This window comes from Protopterus annectens, chromosome 3.part0, assembly GCF_019279795.1.
Source record: "Protopterus annectens isolate FY-2018-M chromosome 3.part0, PAN1.0, whole genome shotgun sequence".
Taxonomy (NCBI): Eukaryota; Metazoa; Chordata; order Ceratodontiformes; family Protopteridae; genus Protopterus; species Protopterus annectens.
In genome coordinates this window covers 513664183-513690474 of record NC_056731.1, presented here as the reverse complement: position 1 = coordinate 513690474, position 26292 = coordinate 513664183, and the positions used below count along the sequence as shown (strand labels likewise).

Below are 26292 nucleotides of genomic sequence, written 5' to 3'. Positions count from 1 at the left end.
CAACGAGGAGTGTGCCATGCATGGATTTTGTCACATTTCACGTGCTAGCTACCTAAATTTACTTTTCCGATTGGTATGCTTAACTGCAAATGTTGAGAACAACTAGGACGTGTGTGACACGTAACATTTCTCATTTTCTGAAGTACAAGTTTATTCAGAAAGCGTTAACGATACCAACTTCCACACAACTACAATGAAACATCCCTTCCCATAGTTCCTAACAGTAAAAAAAAAAAAAAACGACGCCGCCAAGCAGTAAGATTACGTCCTTGGTCAGGATGGTGTGTGTTCTCTGCAATTGAAGTGCATTGCGTTTCGTTTTGCAGTGGTGTCGTTTTATTACATTATTTAATGATAGCGTTAGTCGTGATCCCCCAAAGATCTGTATTCCATAACACTGGATTAGTACAGAAAATAAGTTAGAGTCGGATCTTTGTGTAAGGAGCGTACGTCCACTCGGCTCTTAAACGATGCCAAGCATCCTGAGGTGTTAAACTGTAACGTAATCCACTGTAGTCGCCGAGAGACGGCAGGCGGGAGCGACTAAAACCACTATGGCTTTTCAGCAGCTTGTTGACATTGCAGATAAATGGTGTTCTAATACACCCTTTGAGCTAATAGCTACCGAGGAAACGGAGAGGCGCATGGATTTCTATTCTGATCCCGGTGTCTCTTTTTATATATTATGTCCTGACAACGGCAGCAGCGAACAGTTTGTAAGTATGGCGTGAGGATGCTTTGTCACCCTGACCCAGAATAATCTTGATTAGGAAAGTCCAGAGAAATAATCATTGTTTGCTTTGCATTCGTTGCTCTCCTACTCCATTTTTAAAAACGCGAAGCACTTGGTACACATCGTATGTTTTACTGTATGCGAAATACTTCGCTGTTCTCACACGACCATAATATTAATTTTGCACAAAATCAGTTTTTGTATGTTAAGATGTGAGTGCTGTGTTTTTTTGTGGGAGCTTGCATGCCTGTCTACACCCTAACTAGTATACCTGTTTTGTGTGCGTCATACCACTTATTGGTCTTATGTAGCTCTCCCGTTGCAGTAATGTTTTGAATGTACATATAGGGAAACCGATCCCAAAGTTTAAATGTTATTTATTTAATGGTTCTATTAGATGTTTACTAGAAGAATGTTTTGGCCATTTAATAGGGGGGGGGGGGGGGGGTTGTCCTACTTTTTTATCAAGTGGTGGTTTTAGCAAATCAGTTTATAGATGTGTATTATGTTAAATATTTGTAGTGTGATGGCATATTTTTGCCAAGTAGATTATGTAAACGTGTACTTTATTCTTATTTAGCTTTGTACTTTAAGTGGGCGTGTCATTTAGGTGACAGCACTGGTTTTAGACTGGGGGCCTGTGGCAGAGGTTGAAGTTGGGGCCTTCTGCTAAGGCTAGGTCATTCTCCTTTTACAGCTTATGGTTTGATGGGGTGTAGATAATATGTAACAATAACATACAAAGTGCAGCAAAGAATCTTTTAATTATTTTTTTTAATATAAATATCCCTTGGAGTTGTATATATGTCCCCATAGATTTTCTGTTAACATGAGCACATATGTGATTGTTTTCACTTGCCCAAACCAAGTCTGACACAGACTAAATGATTACCTACTGGCAGTTTGGAGAAATGCTAGTTCACTTTTCTAGCAGTCTTTGAGAGTAGGAGGAAGCCAGAGTTCTTGGATAAAGCTTGCACAGAGGTAGGAGGGCATGCAGTCTCCACCAAGAAGGAATCACAGCCAGGAATCTGTTAGTTAAGCCCCCCCCCCCCTTGCTGTGATGATAGGAGGTACTTTCAGCCATGGCAGGAGAAATGGGGTAGTGGGTTTGTAGCATATGCCAGCACAGCTAGCTGGAATTTTGTAAATAATTATGTCATTTGTATATCAAATTGATTTGTACATATGTTTGTGTTGAAAATATATTTGTGAAGTTTGCTTTAGTGTTGGTGAGTGTGAGAAACAAGAGTAAGGTGATCAGATTTACATGATGTTATTCTGTACAGAAATAAGTAGAGGAGACTGGTGTCTCAGGGGCAGTCTCTTCTTGGAAACCTGACTAGAAAGACCCTCCCCTACATCATCTTGCCTTGCAGTAGTAAGTAATTTAACCAGGGAGCAATAATTCTTTTAGATTAGTTAGGAAAATATAGTGAGATTAGAAATACAGTTTTTCTATAACTGTGTGAAACTTTCGGTGTTTTATTTTTAATATTTCATATCACTGAAACTCCGGTGTTTACTGTAAATATTTAGTATTTTCATGTTCTTATTTATTATTAAATATAACTTTTCATTGTCTATGGTTCTCGTTAGAAGTTTTGAGAGCATTTGCATATATTTATTTGGTGATAACTCTGGCCACTGGTCAGCATTACCATTTGTATTAATATTAATTTCACTCAGTGTAGTTAAGCACCCTTGTAAGAGCTTTAGTTAGCTGACTTTGTAGTGCTTGGTGGCAGTGATAACTACTTTATAGTCTGGGCAGAAGGGGGCATAACTAGTAAGCCTGTGCCAGTCTTTCCCAAGCGTGTTTGTGTGTGTTACTTGGGCAGGGAGACACAGCACTAGTTTCACAGAGTGGTGGAGAACTTAGCTTGGGCACTCATCTGAGGACTTAATTCTGAAGCTGTACCAGTGGGGAGTCTTATTGGGGACCTGGAGGGAGACGGAGAAACTCATACCCCAGGCTGACTGTATTTCCTGTGTGCTCTTAAGGGAAATTGTGCTAGATGCAGAGAGGTCTGCATCTGGAAATACTGAGTGTATCCATTTGTATTCCAAGTGAATGTCCCTCTCTGGTGTCAGTGATGAGGATTCGGGCTCCTTGATTATTGGCCCAGAGTGGGGATGTCACACAGACAACCAAGAGAGTGGCCCTGTAACCCCTATCCTGCCCTTTGTCAGGTCTGTTTCTCCTTAAACCCATCCAGACTCTATGCTCAATCTTGCAGGGACAAGGAGCATAGGGTATCTCGGAACTGTCATTTTCTTGCTGTACATTTCCAGCCTCTACCAGGAATCATGCTGGGGAGTTCCCAGTGACCGCCCATTCCTGTCTCCCAGTACCTTGGACTCCAAAGCCGCTTGTCAAATCTGGGTCGCCTGAGCCATAGTTTGGGCTTCATCTCCCTGTGCCACGGAGCTGTCTAGAACTCTGCTAGATAACGAAGCACTGTGAGCTGACAGTGCTGTTTCCCTGTGTTAATTCAGAGGTTTGTAACTGCAGGTCCTGAAATTGTAAAAAAAAAAAATACAGGAGAACAGCGTGTTGACAGTGTTCTTTTAAAATTTTCTGTAGGTGGCAAAACCCCCTACTTCCCTAGTATGGGAGATGCATTCTACATACCCCACTACCTACTTGTATACTAATTGTGACATTGCTGTACTGCAAAGAGGTACACTGACATACTGATCTGGATGTCCTGCACATACTGATCTGGATGTCCTGCAACAATTCCCCTTCCCACAAGTGCACATACTTAAGTTGTTGCAGTGATCTTTTACACTAGCTTCTGTGAAATAGTATGTTTATTGTGGCACTGCATGCACTAGGCCTTCCAAGATTGGAGGAAAAGACAGGCTTGTAAAGCACTTTTCTAATATCAGAAAGGCACCACCTCTGTTTGGCAAGCTGTAGTCTCCCTTTAAAGCATTGATAGCAGTTGGCACAGAAGAGTGTCAGGAACCACAGTTACCATTCCACCTTTTTTTTTTTTTTATTCCAAGGCTGAATTAAGTGCTAAACATTTAAAGCTGTTCATGCATCTTTTTGATAGGACAAGTGTTACAGTTTTCAAAACTGTAATATATTTGGTATTCTACACTTTTTTTGCTTTTTGTTGTACATGGGAGTAGGTAAAATTGTATGCATGGATAAGAATTATGATGGAGTCTTTCTGATTATATCTCATTTGTTGCGTGTTCTTGACTTTGGTGCCTAATTAAACCGCTCCTTTCCAAGAGCATCTTAGCCATAGGAAGGAAAGGGGAGATGATGTTAAATTCCATAGAAGACATGCTGATAATGTAGAACGTTCACCTTAATGTAATATATTAAAACAGGATTGTAGAGTTGAGACTAAGCCTGAATGACCAGATACCCATCTGGAAGGGTGGTGCATTTTTGGATTGGTGCCAGAGTCAAAACTTTTTTCAGTTTAGGTACACAAGACTCCTTATTGTTGAGTTTTCCTGCTTGTTGCAGAAAGTTTGCTTCAGTAAGGAAAACAGCAAATTTGGAATTAAGCTCCGTCTCCATGATGTGTAGTGGAGACTGAGATATGTGCAACGCCTGGCCCAGTTGATAAACAACCTGACAAGTGTCTTGGAAGATACCAGTTGACTTCATTTCTCTTTTTTATTGGAACAGTGAACTAGAGAATTTGGAAGATTAAATTTACAGCAGTCCTCTTTCCACTTTTGTTAAGTATCTCTTGGTTTCTCATACGAAACTAAAGTTTGATTGATAGATGTCATAGAATCTCCAACAATCTTTCAGGTCTGTAAGTACTTTTGTGTGCAGCTACCACTTGTGATGCACATGAAGATGTTTACTGTCCATTAAAGGGTCTCTTGGATCTTTGTAAATGCTACATAAAAATTTCTGCATGCAGTTGCCATCTGTGAGGCACACAAAGATTTTAGTTTGGCTCTGGAGGAAAAGCTCAAATTTAGTGTTAATGACTAGCCTGCATAGCTGTTAATATGCTCTCTTTTTGACAGTTTTGCCCATTGCTACTTGAAGCGTCCTTGGACACAGTTCTTGAATGCTTTTAAGGGCAGTCCCTTGTTTTTTTTCCTTCACACTGGTGTCCAGGACATGATGGGCAGGAGACTACTGTCCCAGAAAGGTAAGATCACCCATATGCGTACCCTTTTCTTGTCTGATGCATTCTGTCTAAAAGTGGATGTGAATGGTTTCCCCGAGATGGCCTGTATATTTTTCACCTAGAAACTCTGCTGTTTGGTGAGTACCTGGATCAAGGGGAAGGGCCTTTTTCAGATAAATCTGTAGCTTGGTCCAATTGATTTCTCAAGTAGAAAAATTTAATTTTCCACACAGGTACAGTTGCTTTTGCCAAAAGAAGAAGTCTACCTGCTATCGTCTTGAATTTGGAACACCCATTTATGAAATGTCCAGTGTTGCTCCCTGAAACAGTCTTGTGTGAACAATGAAAGATGAAGTCATCTCTGGTCCTTGTTGAAAGGACATCACCAGGGCCAAGTTTTGACAGTGGAACAGAATGAGAGAGTTGAAATATGGGTGTATGCAAATGCAGTGATTTGTCATTTGTGTCTGCTGCAGGAGATGTACATTTGGAAAAGAAATGTTGTGGAAACAGTGACTATAACCAATAGAGGAAAGAACCAAGTAATGAAAAAGTTGTTGACTGATGTGAAACCTAGACTTTATTGTGCCAGTGCACATCCTTGAGCTGTAATGTAGCCATCTTGGCTGCTTGAATAAACAAGGAAAGTAGAGTATTAGCCATCCATTTCAGATGTTTATGTAAAGGATAAAATTCAGAGTTTGTCTGCGCAAATTCCTTTACTTTGGTACAAGAAGTTTTTTAGCCTCCTTCGTGTAAAATAGGTTTCACCCTGAATTAGTGAAACATCTTGTTCAGGACCTCTTAAGCCACCAGTATGTAAAAGACTTTGGGAAATTTGTGCCTGCCCTGTGGTAGTGAGGCTGTTGTCCTTTCCCTTAGAATCTCCTCTGAGAATGGTGGAAGACCATCTGACTTGAGTGAATAAGCAGTCTCTATAAATGGCGATGGCGACAAAGGGGCTTACTGACCCAGGTCTGTTAGGCTTTTACATCTAGCACCCCATGTTCAATAGGGGGTACATAGACCCCCTCCCACCATTGGTGTGATGCTGTGCACAATCTGTGGTGTTTGCCGTCCTATCAAGTGGATACTATGCTCTGTTGGTGCCTTGCACAACTCACTGCCCAAGTAGGCACCATCTAGAGACAGTGCTCCTGCCTGACATACATTTTGTGGTGCACTCTAATAAAGGACCTCCAAGTACAATTGGCAGGTCTACGATTAAACCCATTTTTTTCCATCCTTAAGGCAAAGACACTAGACATGTTTTGGGAGGTAGGAGGAACCCCCACACAGACACCAGGAGAACTTGCAGACTCTATACAGAATGTGATCAGTGGTCAGGACTGAATCCTGGACCTTGTCTACGAGTTGAATATCGTACAACTCCATGTCTCGCAATGTTACTCATTCTGACTATCACACTGATGCACTCAAATGCGTGCATGTGCACACCTGATGAACTGCTTTACATATGTTTTCCTTCTCTTAGTGGAGCTTTACTGTTTGATCTGTAGCATGAGTGGGTAATGCACAACTGGACAAACCCAGTCACTACAGTGAAATAACTAAATTCCTACTTTAAAAGTACTGAAAACCAAATGAGTAGATTCAGATTGAACTGAGTTCCTTTTATCATCTTTGATTGCAAGAGTAGAAAATAATAATGAAGTCTTGGTGGAGGTGAACACCAAGTCGTATGGTACGCCGTTTGCTGCAAGGCTAATTTTTATGATATTTCATCCAGTGTACCAAAGAGGTTTTCTTCCAGGCAGCTTTTAGTCCTAGATAGTGAGTTGTTGGAGACCTCCTCAGTTTAATAGTGAATACTTGGAAGGCTTTAGATGGCACTCAAAATTTAGATCATCCATAAGTATGCAGCTGTGTTTTTCACTTTCGTGTCATGATTTGCATAAGATCACTGTGTAATACTGTGTTTTTAATTCTGTAACTACCCAGTATGCTTGTGTTTTCCAGGAGACTATCGCAACATCCAGGAAATGTGTGCTGATTGCACACCAATTGTAAGATATTTCTAACTTTCTAAACATTGTCTGTCACTCTGTTTATATGTAGGCAGATTTAAAAGGTAGGTATGTATATCTAAAGCAGGAATCGTCAGTTGTCCCTTTGAAGAGTGCTTTCAGAGCTGGGCATCAGGGTCATGTAGGTGGGCAGTCACAAATCTAGCATGTTTCACAGTTTGTACTTGTGGATAAGGGAGACAAGGTTGAATAAGGCCAAGGTAGAACTTGACATCCGTTGAACGGGGAGGCAAAGAATCACTCTCTTTATTCCAAAAATGGTAGTAACTGGGTGTCTACTTGCCCTTAATTCAGGCTTGAGTTTAAATTTTTAGTGTAGGTAAGGAAGTATTCTAGTAAGCCGTGATGAGAAGAGGGAGAAATCTGTTGGGTGGTATAACGTGGATTGTCTCTAGAAATTTTTATCTTGTAGGTAGTTCAGGTAAATTAGATCTCTCTGAGAGATGGTTCTGATATAGGAGCAGTATAACAACTGGATTGCCTTGTTGCTGGTTAGATTAGAGCTATAGCCACAATGCATGTAGGAATTTGTAAGAAGTGGTAAAGCGGTTCATTGCATGTAAACGCAGTGGCACATGTTTCATTCCAAGAAGATGGAAGCCCACAAAAGTACCTCACGAAGAGGCTTCTAGGCCTTTAACACCCGTTCTAAATGGATAGACTCAAAAAAAGTCCAGCTATTCTCTCTCTCATATCGTCTACTAAGAGGCGATCTTTGCTTGACTTACCAAGCCATGTGTGACCCAGCTCTGTTAGAAATGCTACGTCTAAAGAAATCCCAATCCCTGCGCACCACACGCTTCAGAGACCTCAAGCTCATTACCACAATGCTGGAGGGGCAGGTTCATAACCCAGCGACTGCTCTTGCTCTGGAATAGATTTCCCATACATGTCAAGCAGAACACCTCCCAGACCCTCTTCAAGAGAAATCTTGATGAGTGGATTGGAAATAGAAAGTTCACCCCGGGGATCACTCCAATGGCCCTAATTGATGAGGCACCGGGAACTAACATCGGGCGGCGGACTAGGCTTGTAAAGGCTCCAGGGCCATTAGCCTAGTACACGCCTATGAACGTCTGGTTTTAATGTGGCCTAATAATACTAAATTAAGGACTTGTCTATCCCTTGTACTGAAAGGAGATATTCAGCAGCTGTGCACAGCAGTGGTGTTTACTGTTAGAACAGAGTGACATACTTGCACAATTTTTTTCCTGGTTTTTCGCTCTCACTTTGCATTTTTTTCCCCCAACAATCTTTAGTTGTTCTAGATGGTTGGATTTAATAGTTTCTTCCATTGTAAGTTCTGTTCGTTCTCTCGCTCTCTGTCTCTCATGAACACGCAAATGCCTCTACTCTACCTGGGAAATGTACTCAAGATCTCATTTTATTTTGTCCAACGAGGCATTCTGTTTGAGGAGTCTCTCTTTATCCTTCACCTAGTTTAGGAAACGTGCATGATTTGCTTAGTCCTTTCTGGATAGCACCTCCAGCAGCCATGTTTGTTGTTCAACCTTGTTTTTAAGGGCATCGTAGTTGGGAACAAATTTTTTACAATGTCTGAGACAGCTGAAAGCATAATGAAATTTATCTGTGCATCAGGATGAAGATAATTTCTTGAGAAATCTGTGCATGCAAAATAAAAACTTAAACCGTGAGAGGAATATGGATGCTGAAGGTCTTGGCAAATACAAATCAGAATGTAATATAATGCTTTGCTACTCACCACTTTAGTGTAAAGTGAACAGATTACTTGTAAGACACCCTACAGAGTTCCTATAAGATATTCTGCTGGGGGTTAGAATTGGTTTACTTCTCTCCTCACTGTAGATGTGATGTAGAGAAGTGAACAGATTTTTTCAGTAAAATCGTACAGGAGCTGTGTAGCGTGCCTTACAGATTTTCCACTGGAGTTAGAGCTGGTATACCAAGAATGCCAACACTGGAACTTGGGAGAGTTAGAAGCTTGGCACAACAATAGTCCAAAAACACTAAGAAAAGTCTCGCTTAACCCCATTCCACAACAAACCTAACAAAGGGATTATAAAACATTTAGTCTTTAACCTCAGCGCTGGGTACTGTTGTGGAGGCAGTTGGATGCTGAGTATACTGCCCACAAATTCTGATTGTGGGAATTGTGGAGTGGGGGTTGCCTCCTCTTGCTCTCTGTAAATGAAAACAGGTTGTACCATACTGGGTTGTGGAGAAAGTGGGGAGTTGCAGGGTCTGGTTTCACTGAAGTGTGATTTGATCACACAAAGTACAGAGTTGATCCCAGGTGAATGGTCAGAGCCATAGGTTGTAAGAAATGGAGTATTCTTATGCGACCGAGTATGTGTAATACTGTAGTACACAAAATACTTCCCCTGATCAGAGCCGTATCCTGTTAGATGTTAGTCTTTGGGGTAGGGCGCAAGACAAAAAAATACCAAGTCCTGCGTATTCTGATAGACTGTATAAAGAGAGATGAAATATTTTCTAAAAATTATTCTATTTCTGCACGTTTTGATATTTTTCACATGTGCAGTCGGAGGACTTTCTGTGACAGTGTCAGCTTTTGTGTTATTTGGGTAGGTAAAAGTGTCTTTTGTGTGTGAACAACAAAACATGTTTTGGAAAGAAATTTACAGCTTTTGGAAAGAAGCCTTTGCCACATCCTGTACTCTACAAGAAATCTTTGAGGACTTGACTCAGTTTCTGACAGCAACAGTAAGTCACTGTTTTTGTTTAATTCAGATGGTAGTTATGTTGTAGTTGACACTACAACTGAAATTAAAAAGGTTAATTGGGGAGGGAGTGTAACAAATGTTGAGCAAAGGGAAATATTTTTAGTTGGATTTACTAAAAAAGGCAGAAGTTCACAACTCTGCACTATAGACAACAGTGTACCAACATGAACAAATAAAAAAATCTTTTTATGTGATTTATATAGGGTGCCATCCTGTAGGTACTACAGTTGAATTAAAGTTGGCAGACATCCCAGAGTTCTAAAATTCTAATAGTAGTGCTAATAGAGTTGTGAAACTCTACACTGAACTGGTGCAAGAACACAGAAGGGAGGTAACAAGGGACTTTAGACCATTTGGCTTCAACCTCTGACCAACAGCATCTTTATATTTCTACAACCTATAGTGTCTGTAGGCAAGACTAAATCTGACCTCGGGCATTACAACTCACTGTAGGTAATGGAATGGCAACTAATGCTAAGCCATGAGAAGGTGAAAATACCCATCCTGCATTGTATGCAGGCCAGTAAGAAGAGCACTTAAAGCTCTTGTGGTGGGAGGTACGTGGGGAAATGTAGCACAAGTAAAGAACTTGGCAGCCGTCCTGGTTTCTTTGTGAGATGACATTTAGTACCTGTTCCTTAGTGTTATTGATGAGCCAGCATGTGCAGAGGATATTGCATGTGTGACATTAGTAGCAAATTAAATATTCAGGTTCATCACAACCCTGTAATTAAAATGGGTACTTGCTTATTATTGCAACCAGATTGCTGGCACCAAGAAGGGCTGATTTCTGAGCCCTTCTGGTGCCGATACTGGTAAGTGTAAATACACACACACACACACACACCATAATGTTATACAGGCACACTTTTATAACTGTGATATTTTCAAAGTTTGTTATTGTTCGCTTACACTGCCTACTTGTCATATCACTGAGTTTGCAGATCACGTTCTTTTCAAATATCCATTCCATCAAACTGGGTTACAAATGGGATTGCGTCCTGTCTTATTTGTTGTAGATGATGATCATTCTCAAAATTTCTGATGTTTACTGTTTATTAAGTAGGCCAGGGCATTTGTAGGATTAACTGTTTTCCTGTGTGTGTGTGTGTGTGTGTGTGTGTGTGTGTGTGTGTCTGTGTGTGTGTGTGTGTGTACGCGTGCATTTTTCAGAAAAGGTCACATTTCCCATTAGGGTTTCTGTTATGTCATGTTTGCTTTCTTTATTAAAACTTAAAGGCATATGTACTATATATACAATGGTGGCAGTCAGCAAGTTAAGTGGGACTCAACAAGGTTATATCAGTGATTTGAAAAAGGTCCTTAACTCGTGATAACTCATGCACTCAGTACCCATGTTCTGTCAGACCCTATACCAGTGAGCATTTGAAATGTCGGGCACTGCTACAGGTAGTTTCAAAATAAGGAGATGGAATGGCCAAAAGATTGGACTTGCATATAGTAAGTCCGAGATGACATTTCTTGGAATATTGCCTTTTCTCCGACATATGGCAACCTCAGAGTTGGAATATATACGGATTACAGAAAGTCAGAAATCTGGTTGCGGTAATAGGCAAGTACCTTAAAAGGTAATTGCCAGATTCCCCAGACCTGTCATTTAGTCGTATAGTATAGGCTGCTGACGGGAGGAAGGCAACAGAAATCAGCTGTAGGAAGATAAATTCCAGACCCGTTACCCTCATAAGGAGTCGGATTCCATATTTTTCTTTTTTTGTTTAGTAAAGAAGTTCTGCAGAGAAGTCTCTTGAGATGTGTGACCCCCGTGCACTGACCCAGCAATCAAGGAGCCTCAATTCTCACCAGTAACACCAGTGAGGGGGTCCACATTGGGAAGAATAACAAATAACACACAGTAAAGCACAATTTTCCTTAAGAGCACACTGAGGTTACAGTCAGTCTGGGTCTGGTTTCTCCCTTTCTCTCTAGAGCCCCAATAACACTCCCCACTGGCACAGCTATAGGGTCCAGATCTCAGCCTAGTGACCAAGCTAAAACCTACACCATCTCTGTCCAACCAGTGCTTCGTGTCCCTGCACAAGTAGCTGACATACACTTTGGGATATGAGTTGTAAACAAACACACACACACACTCCTGGGGAAGGCTAGCACAGGTTCTCCAGCTATGCCCCTTCTGCCCAGACTATACAGTAGTACCACTTGCCACCAACCACTAATATCAGCTACAAATAAGGCCCTTATCAAAGGGTGTTCCAATTATTACTGTGCAATATTATTAAAGTGGTGTATAACTGAACAGCAAGGCTTATTGGAGTGTCTTAGTACAGTATCACTATATACATGCAGTGTACTCCAGAGCTTAGTTATGTCTACACAAAACAGCCACAGTTGAAAGGTTTAAAAACATTTAATAATAAAAAAACAAGACAATACTTCTTACTACACAATACTAGTCAAGAGTTCAAAGATCACAGGGAAATGCTTAAAATAATACAGTAGAAAAGCTCTGACATCAGTACAGAAAACAACTAGTCTAATCTTTGTTTCATAGCTACATCTAAGAGCAAACACAGTTCTAAAATTAACTTGCATATAGAGCAAGACAGTGCTGGTGGTGATGGATGTTTTGAAGACAAATGCTCTGAGTTTCTCTGTCCTTAAATTGATAACAAGTACTACTGACTAATTTCAGATTGCACCATTTTTTCTCTGGTCCCCAGGCTAACAAACTCTGAGTTTAGCAGCCCTTTTGATCTTGCACCTGGCCAGGAAGCTACAGCAATAAAATACATTATACATGCAAATTCTAGCAATTAACTCTGGTCTCAAAACAATGGAAGAATTCATTCATCCAGACATCTCTGCTCCTGAGTTTTGAGATCGAGCAATTGTACAATGCTTGACTTTATCAGCTTTCATCCAGCAGAGTGCAGTGTGGTTACATTTTTGAAGTTCAACATTTAACACCGGTTTCTTCCATTTAAGAGAACAAGCCTGTGGCTTCTGTTAATATTTACAAATGACAGAACAGTTCTGTCTGGCTAGGTTGGCAGCCTTCACACATCCCCGCCCCCGGAGAACTCAAGCTAGTTTTTCAAGTGACCCTTGAGACATGTTGCTTGAGGGGGTTAGGTCTATCTGAGTATACATTACCCCTTTCCCTGTCTTGATAGCCCATCTGCATTGGCATTGCTACTCTCCCTGCAGTGCTGCACTGACATATTGTATGCTTAAAACCCTAGTTTCCATCTTAGCAACTTGGCATTTTGCTGGCTGGCTCTGTTTTAACCATGTTGGGGGATTGTGGTATGTCACTACAGTGAATTTTCTTCCATACAGATAAGGCTGAAGTTTCTGCAGTGCCCACACTATGGCTAGACATTCCTTTTCTACAGCTGCATAGCATTCCTCCCTGGGTTGGAGCCTACGACTGAGATAAACCTGGCTAAGTACAGCTCCACCCCATGGTTCCAAGCATCCACCTGCACAACAAATTCTTTACTGTAATCTGGACTGGCTAACACAGGCGATCCTCCCAAAACTTCTTTAAGCTTCTGGAATGCCTGCTCAAATGCTGGGCTCCACAGTACCTTATCTGGCCTGTTCTTCCTTGTCAGGTCTGTGAGGGGAGCAGCTATGGTACTATAACTGGGGCCGAACTTTCTGTAGTACCCTGCTATCCCTAGGAATGCCTTCACCTGCTTTTTGGACAGGTTCTGGCCTGATCTTGCCATTCTCCACTCTGTCCCAGGTAGAAGACCTCTGCCATACCCACTTCTGCCCAGCACCTCCCTGACATGTTGAAAGTGCCCTTGCCAGGAGTGGCTGTAGATGGCAATATCCTCTAGATAAGCAAGGGCAAGCCCTCCTGCTAGGATGTGATCTACCAGCTTCTGGAAAGTTACTGGGGCATTTTACATTCCAAAGGGCATCTTTGTGAACTCGTACAAGCCAAAGGGAGTCACAAAGGCTGACTTCTCTGTAGCACTGGGAGTCAAGGGCTCATGCCAGTAACCCTTGGTAAGCTTAGTGGTTGTAAGATACTTAGCCCCACCCAGCTGCTCTAGGGCCTCATCTGTCCCAGGCATGGGGTAAGCATATGACTGTGTGGCTATTTATTTAATTTCCTGTAGTCCACACACAACCTGGTGCTGCCATCCTTCTTTGGCACCAGCTGGGGAGGCCCAGGGAGTGTTTGACAGACAGGCCCCTTATATGGTGCATGAGACAAATAGGCCTTTGTGGTCCTGTATCCACGTGGTGCTGTACTAGGTGGATGCACCCTGGTTTCCCAGTGAACATGTCCCCAAACTCCTGTAACACTGCTCAGATTTCACGAACCTGTGTAGGAGATAGCTGCTGGGTGATTGCTACCCCTTCCACTGAGGTGTCTATCCGAGCATCACTGAGGGAATAAGTCACCAAATCTCCCTCAGGCTCCTCCTGTGTAAGCCACTGCAAATACTCTGCACAAGGGCCTCCCTATCATGGTAAGGTTTCATCATGTTAACATGGTACAACTTGTGCTCCTGCCTAGCAGTTCCACAATGTAGTTAACATTACCTACCTGTCTTACCACCTTGTATCTGTTGCCCTACAGCATACTCTCTAGCTGTCTCTACCTGTCGTACCATACCTTTTTCTGTTGTTGGGCTTCTGTCTGGTTCTGCTGGGCCAAGCCCATGAGTTCCCTGAGCCCTGTCTTGAGGTTTAGGACATATGCCACAACAGACTCCTTGTGAGGTTCACATTCATCTTCCCACTCCTCGTGAATTAAATCTAGAGGTCTCGCCCTATGCCCATGCAACAACTCAAAGGGTGAAAAACCTGTGGATTCCTGGGGAACCTCTCTGTATGCAAACAGATGGGGCAAATATCCCACTCCCTCATAAACTGGTATGCAAATGCCCATAGCATGGACTTGTGTAGAATTTAACCTCTCAACAAGACCATTAGTCTGGGGTGGTAGGGGTGGTTTTCAGGTGCTTCACCCTTTTCTGCCTCAGTAGAGGACAAAGGCACTGCCTCAGGGTATCTTGTAGCATAATCTTGTCAGTATTTCTTTTGGGAAACGTACCCTGCTGAAAATCTCTAACAAAGCCACCTTTTCTGCCTCAGTAGAGGGCAAAGCCACTGCCTCAGGGTATCTTGTAGCATAATCTGCTACCACTAGGATATATTTTTTTCCCTGTGGAACTTGGGGTAATCAGAGGCCCTACAATATCCATAGCTACCCTCTGAAATGGTTCCTCAATCACAAGCAAAGGCATCAAAGGAGCTCTCACCTTGTCTCCTGCCAAGTCTACCTTTTGGCACTGCTCACAGGTCCTGCAGTACCTGGTTACATCTCTGGAAATTCCAGGCCAATAGAAGTAATGTATAATACGTCTCTTTGTACGTTTTTTGTCTATATGATCTGCAAAACGAATATCATGGGCTATGGCTAGAAGCGCCAGATGGTAGGCATTAGGCAGTACCAACTGCTGTACCCTCTCACCTTCTAGCCCTCCCTCAGGGGTCTACTCTCTGTACAGTAACCCTTTGTCCCAGTATACAGATTCCCCCCTTCTCTTGAGAATCAGGTGAGCTACCTGCCTCAGGCCTTACAATGTAGGGTCTGAGAGCTGAGCCTGTCTCAGCTCTCTTTGTAACCCTTCCCAGCTCCTATTCCACAGAAAGTCTGGCGTCCTGTGACAGTGGTGCCTCACTGTCAGCCTGGGTACTACTACTACTACTCACTTCTACCTTTGCAATCACTCTGTCCAAGGGAACATTAGTACCCACAAGCAGCTGTGGCTCGCCTTCAGTCTCAATGCTACAGGGTAGTGCCCTCTCTGAAGTAACCACTTCACCAGTCCTGGCTGCAGGTATGCGGTCTGTCTGGGTCTCCCCCAGGCTACCAGACCCACATGCTTGTCTCTAAGCCTGACTGCGTGTAACTGTATAACCACAAGGTACTGCCTTATCAAAATCCTTCCCTATCAGGACATCTGCAGGATGATAGTTTTGTACCTCTGTTGTCTCAAGACAGCCTACTATTGGCACTTTCTTTCCCACTTACTGGCTCTCACCTTTTGTTACCCACCTTGCCTCCATGGACATCTGTATGCCACATGGGCCGGCTATTTGCATTCAAAACATTTAACCATAGGTCCTGGACATGTACCTGGACTAGTGGCTTCCCCTGCTACTGGCAGGTTATGTTGGGACAGTCTGGGCTGCCCACCACGGGTTCCTTTAGACTCAAGGGCAGTACTGGGGGGTGCCTTTCCTGTGTAGGGATTCCCTGCTTGCTAGGTATAGGTCTCCCTTCTTCCCCAACTCCTCTGAAATAGCACACTGTCTATCCGTTAACCAGATCCCCATGTCCTCAGGCAAAGTGTTAAGAGCTTGTTCTCTCACCAAAAGGTCTGCCAGCCCTTCAAAAGTGGTGACCTGACATCCACTCTCCCACCTATGAAAATAAGTGCTCAGTTCAGCAACATACTTGCACACACTTTCATCTGCCTTGCGTCTATGCTCACAAAACTTTTTCCTATAAGTTTCATGTGTTAGCTTAAAGCATTCGAACAAGCGATTCTTCTTAAAGCATTCGAACAAGCGATTCTTAACAGCAGTGTAATCCAAACATTCACGAGCAGTTAATTTAGACAGCACAGTTACAGCTTTACCATAGAGTTAAGGGGGTCAGGAACCATACCCAGAGCCTTTGGTCAGCGTCATACTGTTTACTTAGCTTCATTCATATGTTTGAGAAGGTATCAAAATTATCCCCCTCTGTAAACTGCAGAAGAAATTTACTGAACTTTTGTGCTTCTGGGGTCCAGTTACTCCCTTCCCCATTACCTTCATGACTCTGGCGAGAGTCAGCATCTCCTTTTCGTGCTGCCTCTGCTTTTCCACAGCGTCCATTTTCAAACACCTGGCTTCCAGCTCTAGTCTTTTTAGCTCCAGATGGATTTTTAAACTTTCTGCACAAAGGTTGAGCTGTCCCATTTCCTGAGTGTTGTACATCTCCACGGCCAGTCTGATTGTCCTCCTGGTTGCATTCTTCTGATGCATCTGTGACCAAAGCTGCAGTCACATTTGCCTTAGTAAGGTTTCCTGGCACCAGTCCTTTAGCCTGGCACATCTCAGCCAATTGGCTCCTTGTTAACTTTCCATACTTCTCTGCTGACATGCTTGCCTGCTCTCCCTGACTGACTAAGCTCTCAAAAGAAATAAAACAGTTGTGATCTGAACTCTAAATATTCGCCGCGTGGCTGATTTTAGAGTACAAAAACACCTTCAGCGATCACTGTACACAAGCTACAGGAATTCACTATCCACACCACTTCAAGCCAATTGCCAACCAATTGCCTTAATCCCTTACCACTAACACCAATGAGGGGTGTCCACATTGGGAAGGATAATAAACAGTAAAGTACCATTTCTCTTAAGACACACAGAGATCGCAGTTAGTCTGGGGCTGGTTTCTCACTTTCTTTCCAGATCCCCAGTAAGGCTCCCCACTAGCACAGCTTTAGGGTCCAGATCTCAGTCTAGTGGTCAAGCTAAAACCTCCAGCACCCTCTCTGTCCAACCAGTGCTTTGTGTCCCCAGCGAAGTAGCTGACACACACACACACACTTTGGGATATGAGTTGTATACAAACACACAGACGCTCTTGGGGAAGGCTGGCACAGGTTGGTTCTCCAGCTGTGCCCCTTCTGCCCAGACTATACGGTGATACCACTTGCCACCAGCCACTAATATCAGCTACTAATAAGGCCCTTATCAAAGAGTGTCCAATTATAACTGTTTAGTATTATCCAAATGGTAAGTGTAACTGAACTTATTGAACTGGCTTATTGGAGTGGCTTAGTACACTATCACTGTATACATGTAATGTACTCTAGAGCTTAAATTATCTCTACACAAAACAGCCACAGTTGAAAGGTTAAAAATATTTAATAATACATAATAAAAACACAAGGCAATGCTTCTTACACAGTACTAGTCAAGATTTCAGAAATTACAGAGAAATGCTTAAAATAATACAGTAGAAAAGTTCTCACATCAATAACGCAAACTAGTCTAATCTTCCTTTTTTCTAGCTACATCTAAGAGCAAACACAGTTCAAAAATAAACTTACATATAGAGCAAGACAGTGCTGATGATGTTGAATGTTCTGAAGACAAATGCGCTGAGTTTCTCTGTCCTTAAATTGATAAAACAGTACTTCTGACTTATTTCATATTGCATCATTCTCTGGTTCTCAGGCTAACAGAAACTCAAGAGTTTAGCAGCCCTTTTGATCTTGCACCTGGTCAGGAAGCGACAGCAGTAAAAGATATCATACATACAAATTCTAGCAATTAACTCTGGTCTCAAAACATGGAATAATTCCTTCATCCAGACATTTCTGATCCGAATTTTGAGATCAAACAATTATACGATGCTTGACTTTCAGCTTCCCCCCAGCAGAGTGCAATGTGGTTATATTTTTGAAGTTCAACATTTAACACCATTTTCTTCCATTTAAGAAAAGCCTGTGGCTTATATTAATATTTACAAATGGTAGAATTATCTACAAAATTCGGTCTGGCTAGGTTGGCAGCCTTCACAAGATGTATGGGAGGATGTTGCCCCTGCGAAGAAGGAGCAGGTGCCATTACCCATTGCTGAATCTTGGTACAGGAGAGTTGCTCTGTATATTGCAAGGCCGATGGTTCAAAAAACTAATTGCAAACTTAAATTTGGAAACCGGTAAATGGACCATTTCCCTTTTATTTGCAACAAGAATAGGTTGATTTTTATTTATCCTTAAGTCTACATTTTCAAACATTTAAAGTTGGCTAAAAGAACACAGAAAAGAGGGATTGCACTGGTAGCTTGCCTACCAACAGAGAAACCGTTTTACACAAACTAAAGTTGCCTAGTAAGTGCTCTGCATGTTTGCTCCACCAACCAGAAATGAAAGCTCTGATTGCTGACTGCTCAACCATCCTTGGCAAAGAATGATGGAAAGGAACCTCTGGCTGGATGTAGAAACTTTCTGAAACTGAAGAACTGTTAAACCCTTTGTACTTAAATGGGTATTTACTGTAGCTCAGAAGTTCCGAAGTCTGGAAAAAGGATTACTCTGAGTAACTGTGAAAACTATTTGCCTGTAACTGATTTTTTTCTGAAAGTATACTTGTGGCAATGTGAAGCATCATTAGAAGGAAATGACTTCCTGGTTTGTATATTCTCTTTGAAGTCCAAACCCCTGTACACATTGAACTGCACCTGCCAAATCTTGTGCAGAATGGCAATAAAAAAAAAAAAAACTAACATAATCATAGAAGTGAATGCTAATAAAACTGTAGAGAGCCCAAGAAGTGACCAAAAGGTGAGATGGCTAGCCCTGACCAACACCTGCATAGCCTACAACACATTTCTATAACTGAACCAGTAGTCCACCTCCGTGGGGGTCCGAAATGCCAATGGTCATTTAAAGAAACGAATCAAGGAAGACAATGTTTAAGATTTACATGGTGGCCCTTGAAAGCTACACCAGTTGACAGCAGTGGCCCCAAACTGTCTGAATTATGTCATAATATTTGACTGGGGACGTATTGAAACAATATATGGACTTAGATGCTGATGAGTGCTTCCAAAAATAAAGTAAGAAATGTTGAGAAGGCCTGGAGCTTAACTTGAAAAACACATGCTTAAATTTCATACGGGGACATTCTTTATAGGCAAGATGCAAACTGTTAGAAGTTAATGTAAATGATGTAAGTAACATTTTTTTTTTTTTTTTTTTTTTTTTTTGTTCCTCCTTTAGCTTAGATGAGTACTTGTATTCCAGAGTGACCAAAATCTGAACTAGACTTTTCTACGTAAGGGTTTATTAACCGAGTTTGATTCCCCTTTTTTATTTTTGCCCCCCCCCTTCCTGGTATATCTGACCACTATAAGCTTCTTGCATTCAGATTTGGGGTCATTCATTCTCTAGTGGTGAGAATCTTCCCAGATCAACTAGAGTGACAGCCATTGGGGAAGTGCCATCATTTAGTTAGCTATGAGGGTTGCTCGTGTCCTTTCCTGCATCCTGGTAGTGGGACATTTTACTTGTTAACCTAATCCCTGTTGGGTGGAGGGATGTTTGACCTGCGTCACTGTGGGGGCCACATCTTCTATGCAAGTCTCTGTCCACTTTCTTAAGAGAGACTACTACCCATTAGTGGCTTGGTAAACGATATGCTTTACTCCCTTTCTTTTAGGCCTACAACCTTCCTCAAAAGGGTTGTTAGAACTCAAGTGGTGGGCTCGCTCCTCCAGAATGGGCATGTCCCATCTTCCCTAGGAGCTCCATCAAGCTCCTGAGCCACTAATAAAACTGGATGTTATGTGATCCTATCTCGCCTACATTCTGTACTGATGGGTTCGGAGCCGATCCTCGGCTCCGACTTGGCACGCTATGCTATAGAGCGAAGCCTCTTATTGGCTGAGCTATTCTATATCCCAGGATGCACCACCACTACTTCCCCAGATCTCGTTTGCCGCTTACAAGCTAGGACGTGGTCTCGAACTTGGCTGAGCTAAGTGCTGTTTTTTCTGAAAGTTTTTCTGTCAGGAAATTCTTTAATCTTTACCCAAAAGCTGTTTTAACAGCTATCGTTGTGTATAAGTGTGTTTTTGAATATTTTTTGTGGTAATTTTGTGTGATTGAACAGGGAAAGGTTTCCGTTTAAGTTAGAGGGGCCTTCCCCTATTCTTTAGTGAGTCTTCTTGTATTTTGGAGAGGTCAAGTACCTGTTTGAGTTATAGGGTTCTTGGCCCTCCTTTTTCGTGTATTTGTAGTTGTATTTGTTATTTTTTTTGGGCTTTCGCCTTTCGTTAAAAAAAAAAAAAAAAAAAAGAGAGATTTTTTATTGTTGTTAAAATCTTTTACTAAGTGACATACTTGTGTTTTTCTACTGATATAGTGAGTAGTCTACAGGCATTATGTCTAAGGAGCATAGACCCTCAGAATTTAAGAAGTGCACGAGATGCAACTATAAAATGTCCATCACCGATGATCACTCCTTATGCGTGTACTGTTTACGCGCCAAACACCTTCAGGAGTCTTGCAGCGTGTGTCACGCTTTTTCCTCAAGGGTCCTCCAAGAGAGGAAGAATAAATTGATCTTAAAAGGGCTTATCAAACCCTCCTTCGAGGAGGCCTTATCTTCCTCTTCCTCTCCAGCTAAGAAAAAGAAAGCGTCAGCTCCGACCAGCCCGTCGGAACCGACCACTAAGAAATCTAGGCAGTCTTCTCCATCGGCTCCACGGACTTCGGAGCCGAGGGCGGAACGGTCTGCCTCGATGCCTCCAGTCTCGACTCCTCTGGTTTCGGAGCCGATGGCTGGGGCTTCGAGAGGCGGGTCACCTTCATCGGCTCCACTGACTTTGGAGCCGATGAGGGTTGCCGGCTGAGACTCTTCCCCTTCTGCGCCGAAGCCCTCCTCGGCACCGAGGGAAATTGCTATGGAATCTCCCTCAGCACCGATACTGGTCGAGTCTATTCGGAGCCGGTCCCCCAGTCCTTCAGAGCTGATGGAGATGTCAGTTCGGACCCGGTCGGTCTCCTCCCGATCTTCCAAGATGTCGGATTCGGACATCGACAGGGTGCTCCTAAAACTGTTTCAGTCTCCTGTATTCCAGAAATTAGTTTCGGCTCCAGCCCATTCGGCTTCGGAGCCGATGGACCACCCTGTAGATGTTATGTGATCCTATCTCGCCTACATTCTGAATGATGGGTTCGGAGCCGATCCCTGCTCGACTGGCACATTTTATGCCAAAGAGCGAAGTCTCTTATTGGCTGAGCTTACTATATCCCAGGATGCACCACTACCAGTCCCCAGATCTCGTTTTTGCAGCTTCCCTAAGAGGCGTGGTCTCGAGCTGGCTGGGCTAAGTAGTTTATTAAACTAACTTTTCTGTCAGTTTTTGCTGTTTTGCTCACAAAAGCTGTTTTACTATCGCTAACTTTGTGTACGATTTGGATTTTGAATTGTGTGTGATTGGGTTCAGTTTGTTTCGCCCCCTCCATCCAGGGCCTTCGGACTGTTAACCTTTATACTTACAGGGTCTCTAGTAATTATATAAATTGGTTAGAGTTACCTGTTCTTTTTACAGGAAGAGTTGGCATTAGTTATTACTGTAAGATTTAATTTATCAGCAGTAAAAATTTAGTGTACTTTCCTGTCAGAGTGACTAGATTTGTGTATCATCATGTCTCAAACCCCTAGGCCGGGCTTTAAAAATGTTGAAATGTGGGTTTAAAATGTCTATCACAGATCATTCGCTCTGTGTATATTGTCTCGGGGCAAAGCACTTGCAGGAGTCATGCAGTGTATGTCACGCTTTTTCCTCAAGGGTCCTCCAGGAGAGGAAAAATAAATTGATTTTAAAGGGGTTAGTTAAACCCTCCTTTGAAGAAGCCTTGGCATCCTCTCCTGCTCCAACCAAAAGGGCTTGGTTCCGACCAGTCCGTCGGACCCGACTGCCAAAAAGACTTGGGCCCGAGTTTGAAACGGTCTGCCCTCGACCACCCAGTATCGACTCCTCTGGCCGATGGCTGGGGCATCGAGGCGGGTCACCTCGGCTCCACTGCTCTCGGGGCGAGCGCCGCTCAGACCTCCTCTCTCCTCGGCGAAGTCTACCTCGGCACCGATGGAATCTGCTGTGTATTCCCTCGGCAGCCGGTCCCCTAGCCCTTTGGGGCCGATGGAAGAGCTCCCCGTTCTGTTTCTTCTTCTCGGTCTTGAGGATGTGGTTCTCTGATATACGACAGGGTGCTCCAAGACTGTTCAGTCCCCAGTCTTCCAAAATTTGTTTGGTTCCGACCCAGCTGGTTTGAGCCGATGACCTTGGCCCACCCGTTGCCATTCCTCCTCCGACCGCTTGGCCCCGGCTCCGTGTATTTTGGAGGTGGAGATTCTTTCTGGAGTGCCGACCCTTACTCAACCAGACGCAGAGGTCGGTTTAATCTGTGGACTTCTTGGCTGGACCGGGGTGATGTTTGGGACCTATGCTGTTCCGGCCTCCCCCTCCCGGTGCGGGGCTCGGGACTCCGTCGGCTATATGCTCGAGTCCGGACACTCCCAGGATTCTGGGGTCCGGCTTTCAGGGCCATGAGGAGTGCCTTGGCCAAGTCCTCTTGGCCATCTCTCGGTTTTACCAGCACCTTCCCTGGGCGTGGAGACTGGGTCTTTGGCTGTTCCCCTGTCCGTAGCCAGCGGAGCCCGAGGCCTGAGGTTACCCCAGTGGGGTTCCCTCCTCCTGAGGGTTCTTGAGTTATCTTCAGAAGAGCCCCAAGGAAGAGATCGTGCAAGAGGAAGCACGTGGACTCCCGAGTCTATTACATGGACACTGATATGGATGATGCGGAGGGTCCCCAGGTCGTCCTCGGATGATGTCTCATTTGCAGACATCTTGGAGATCCTCAAACAACGAGGCGGCTGGATATCCAAACCCCTCTGCTGAATCAGTGCTCCTCAAGGCCTTTGGGGCTCAGCCCTCCGCCTCCTGGGTGTCTCCGCCTTGACGAGCTTCTGGATTTAACCAGTCCTTCTCGTCCAAATAAATTTATCTGCTCCCCGAGAAGGAGTTCCTTACTAAAGGCGTGGCTGTAGATGCCATGGTGGTGGCATCTGCTACACAATCCATCCTCCTAATAAGGAGTCTAGGAGTATGGATAGTGGAGATGCACCCTGACTTCAGCGGCCTTTACCTTAAGGTCTCTGAACGGCACATTTTACAAGGCTTCAGAGGGATCTGGTCAAGGAGTTGTCAGATTCCCTCTCGGTAACCTACCTGAGCAGCTAGCCCAGTCGGTTAGCTCTCAGTTGGCTATCCTTCGTCAATTTCTAACTCGTCCATGAGGCTCATTTCCGGCACAGGCGTGGCTCGCTTGTGTCAGTTCTTGGAGGCCTTCAAGTCTTCCTTAGCGGGCGCTCCCTTTGATGGGTCCTCATTGTTTGGACCCAAGGTGAAAGACACCCTTACCGCTGTGAGCAAGAGGCGTTATCTGCCGTAGGGCCCGTTATTCCACTCCCTTACCCCAAGGCCAAAGGAGGAAAATGTGGTTCAAAATCTAAGTTTTTCTCCCAACAGCAGGAAGATTCCCGTCCAGAGGCAGAGGCGGGAAATTTCTTACCAGGAGACACCGTCCAAGTGACGAGGGGCCCGCAATTCTGGAGACCGAGTCCTTTCGTGGCTCTTCAGCCTCCCACACATGAGGGATTGCCCGGCTGTGCTGCTCGGAGCCAGTCGGGTGTCGTTTGCCAAGCACCTAGAAGCCTGGGAGTCAATCACTCAGGACAGATGGGTGCTTGGATCATTGCCGGAGGTTACACCATCCCATTCAAAGACACACCCCTCCGTCCAAGAGAATCGGACCCACCACCCAGTCAAAGGGAAATAGCAGCCTTTAAAGCTGCTAGAAAAGGAGTCATCAACGGTCCCCACAGACCAGATCGGATCAGGAAATTACTCCAGGTTCTTTTAGTGCCAAAAGACAGGGGACCTGAGACCAATATTGGATCTCAGCAGACTGAACCAATCCGTAACGAAATCCAGATTCGAATGGTCACGTTACAATCCATTCTCCCGTTGTTGGAGAAGGATGTTTGGATGTGCTCCATAGACCTCAAGGACGCCTATTATCACATACCGATACATCAGGCGTCCAGAAGGTATCTGCGCTTCAGCCTGGGAGTCAGTCATTACCAATTTTGTGCTCTGCCCTTTGGTCTCACCACAGCCCCAGGGTGTTCACCAAGTGTTTGGCAGTAGTGACGGCTCACCTGAGAAGTCTTGGATTCCAAGTGTTTCCCTATCTCGACGACTGGCTCCTGACTGCCACCACCAGGCATCTACTAATGGACAACCTCAAAGCCACCATCTCCTGGGTGTTTCCCTAGGGATTACATTCAATTGGTCAAAGTCTGTCTTGCTGCCCTCTCAGCATAAAATTTATAGGGGCAGAGATAGACTCAAGATTGATGCGTCTTTCTTCCTGCGAAAGGATCCGAATCTTACAGGGCCAAGTTCAAGCTCTGATCTCGAGATCCAAAGCCCCAGCCAGGATGGTCCTACAGGTTTTAGGCTCAATGTCTGCCACGGTTCTTTTAGTTCCTCTAGCAAGATTACACATGAGGATTCTTCAGTGGCTCTTGTCAACTCAATGGTCCTTTCAGGATCTTCCCTCAATCATCACATCATGATTACGGAAATATGCAAAGGGACCTTCGCTGGTGGCTTCAGACATCCAACTTGGATCAGGAAAACCCTTTGTTCTCCCTCCAGTAGTTACCCTGACGACAGATGCCTCCCAGATAGGGTGGGGGCATTGTCTGGGCAGGCTAGTTCAGGGCTCCTGGCTTCGACGAAGCCGGCTCTTCTCCACATCAACGTGTTGGAGATGAGGGCTGTTCTTCTATCCCTACAGGCCTTACACAAGTTTCTTCCTCAAGGCATCATCGCCATCCACACAGACAACATGTCGGTGGTTTGGTATCTGAACAAACAAGGAGGGACCAGATCGTATCCCCTTTGCAGAGAGGCCATGAGAGTGTGGGAATGGGCTGTAGCTACCAACCGCTTCTTGGTAGCGACCCACATCCCGGAAATCAAATGTATTGGCGGACAAAGCAAGCAGGACAATTCTCTCTCCTCACGAATGGTCTCTAAGCCCCGCAGTAGCCGCCCAGGTTTTCACGAGATGGGGGCCTGCGACCTATTGCCACAAAACACCAAGTGCCAGAAGTTCTTCTCCTTGATTCCACATCAGGAAGTACCAGCCATGGATGCTCTAGCACAACCTTGGCCAACAGGGCTACTTTATGCCTTTCCTCCAATTCCACTCCTTCCAAAGTTATTCAAAAGGTTCTCAAGTGGGGTCTTCAATGATTCTGATTGCCCCATACTGGCCTCGTCAGATATGGTTTCCTTACCTGAAAAAGCATGCAGTGGACGATCCGTGGACCTTGGACCTGATCCCGGTTGCTAATCCATCAGTCGGGACATTGGCATCAGTCCCTTCAATCTCTAAAATTGACAGCTTGGCTCCTCCACTTCCAACCTTAGTTAGAAGGCACACACTAGACCGGAAGTTGTTCACATTTTATCTTCAAACCCACCACTAACAAATTGTACCTCAGTAAGTGGAAGAGGTTTGCTATCTGGGCTCAACTCAAGGGCTTAGACCCTATCACTGCTCCTGTCCCAGAGGTTTTGAAATTCTTAACATCCCTGTTTAATCAGGGATCTTCTGTCTCAACTATTAAAGTCCAACTAGCTATCTCGAAATTCCATGAATCCACGGATCCTCCTTTGATGAGCAGCAGACTATGCAAAACGTTCATTAAAGGTGCCAGTCTGTTAAGACCACCAGTTTTTCATCCTGCACCTCCGTGGGATCTTGATTTGGTGCTGTGCATTAACATCTCCCCTTTTGAACCGGCTGCTACATGCCAATTAAGACATCTGTCTCGCACCACCGGATTCTTAGTGGCTATTACCTCTGCAAGGAGAGTCTCAGAGCTTCAAGCCCTGTCTATTAAACCACCGTACTTGATTTTCCACAAGGATAGAGTATCACTTAGGCCTAATCCATCCTTTGTCCCCAAAGTCTGTTCTAGTTTCTGTCTTCAACAATCTCTAGAGCTACCAG

At 44.0% G+C, this 26292-nt stretch overlaps 1 protein-coding gene across 1 annotated transcript in view; it reads left to right on the top strand.

Moving 5' to 3' along the window:
• Positions 1–257: 257 nt before the first annotated feature.
• The window catches only part of MTURN (maturin, neural progenitor differentiation regulator homolog), a 461109-nt gene continuing 435074 nt past the window's right edge, over positions 258–26292 (top strand). The window contains exon 1 of the mRNA XM_044064931.1: positions 258–716. Coding sequence (XP_043920866.1) covers positions 555–716 — 162 coding nt within the window. The 5' untranslated portion in view covers positions 258–554. The remainder of the gene's footprint in view (positions 717–26292) is intronic.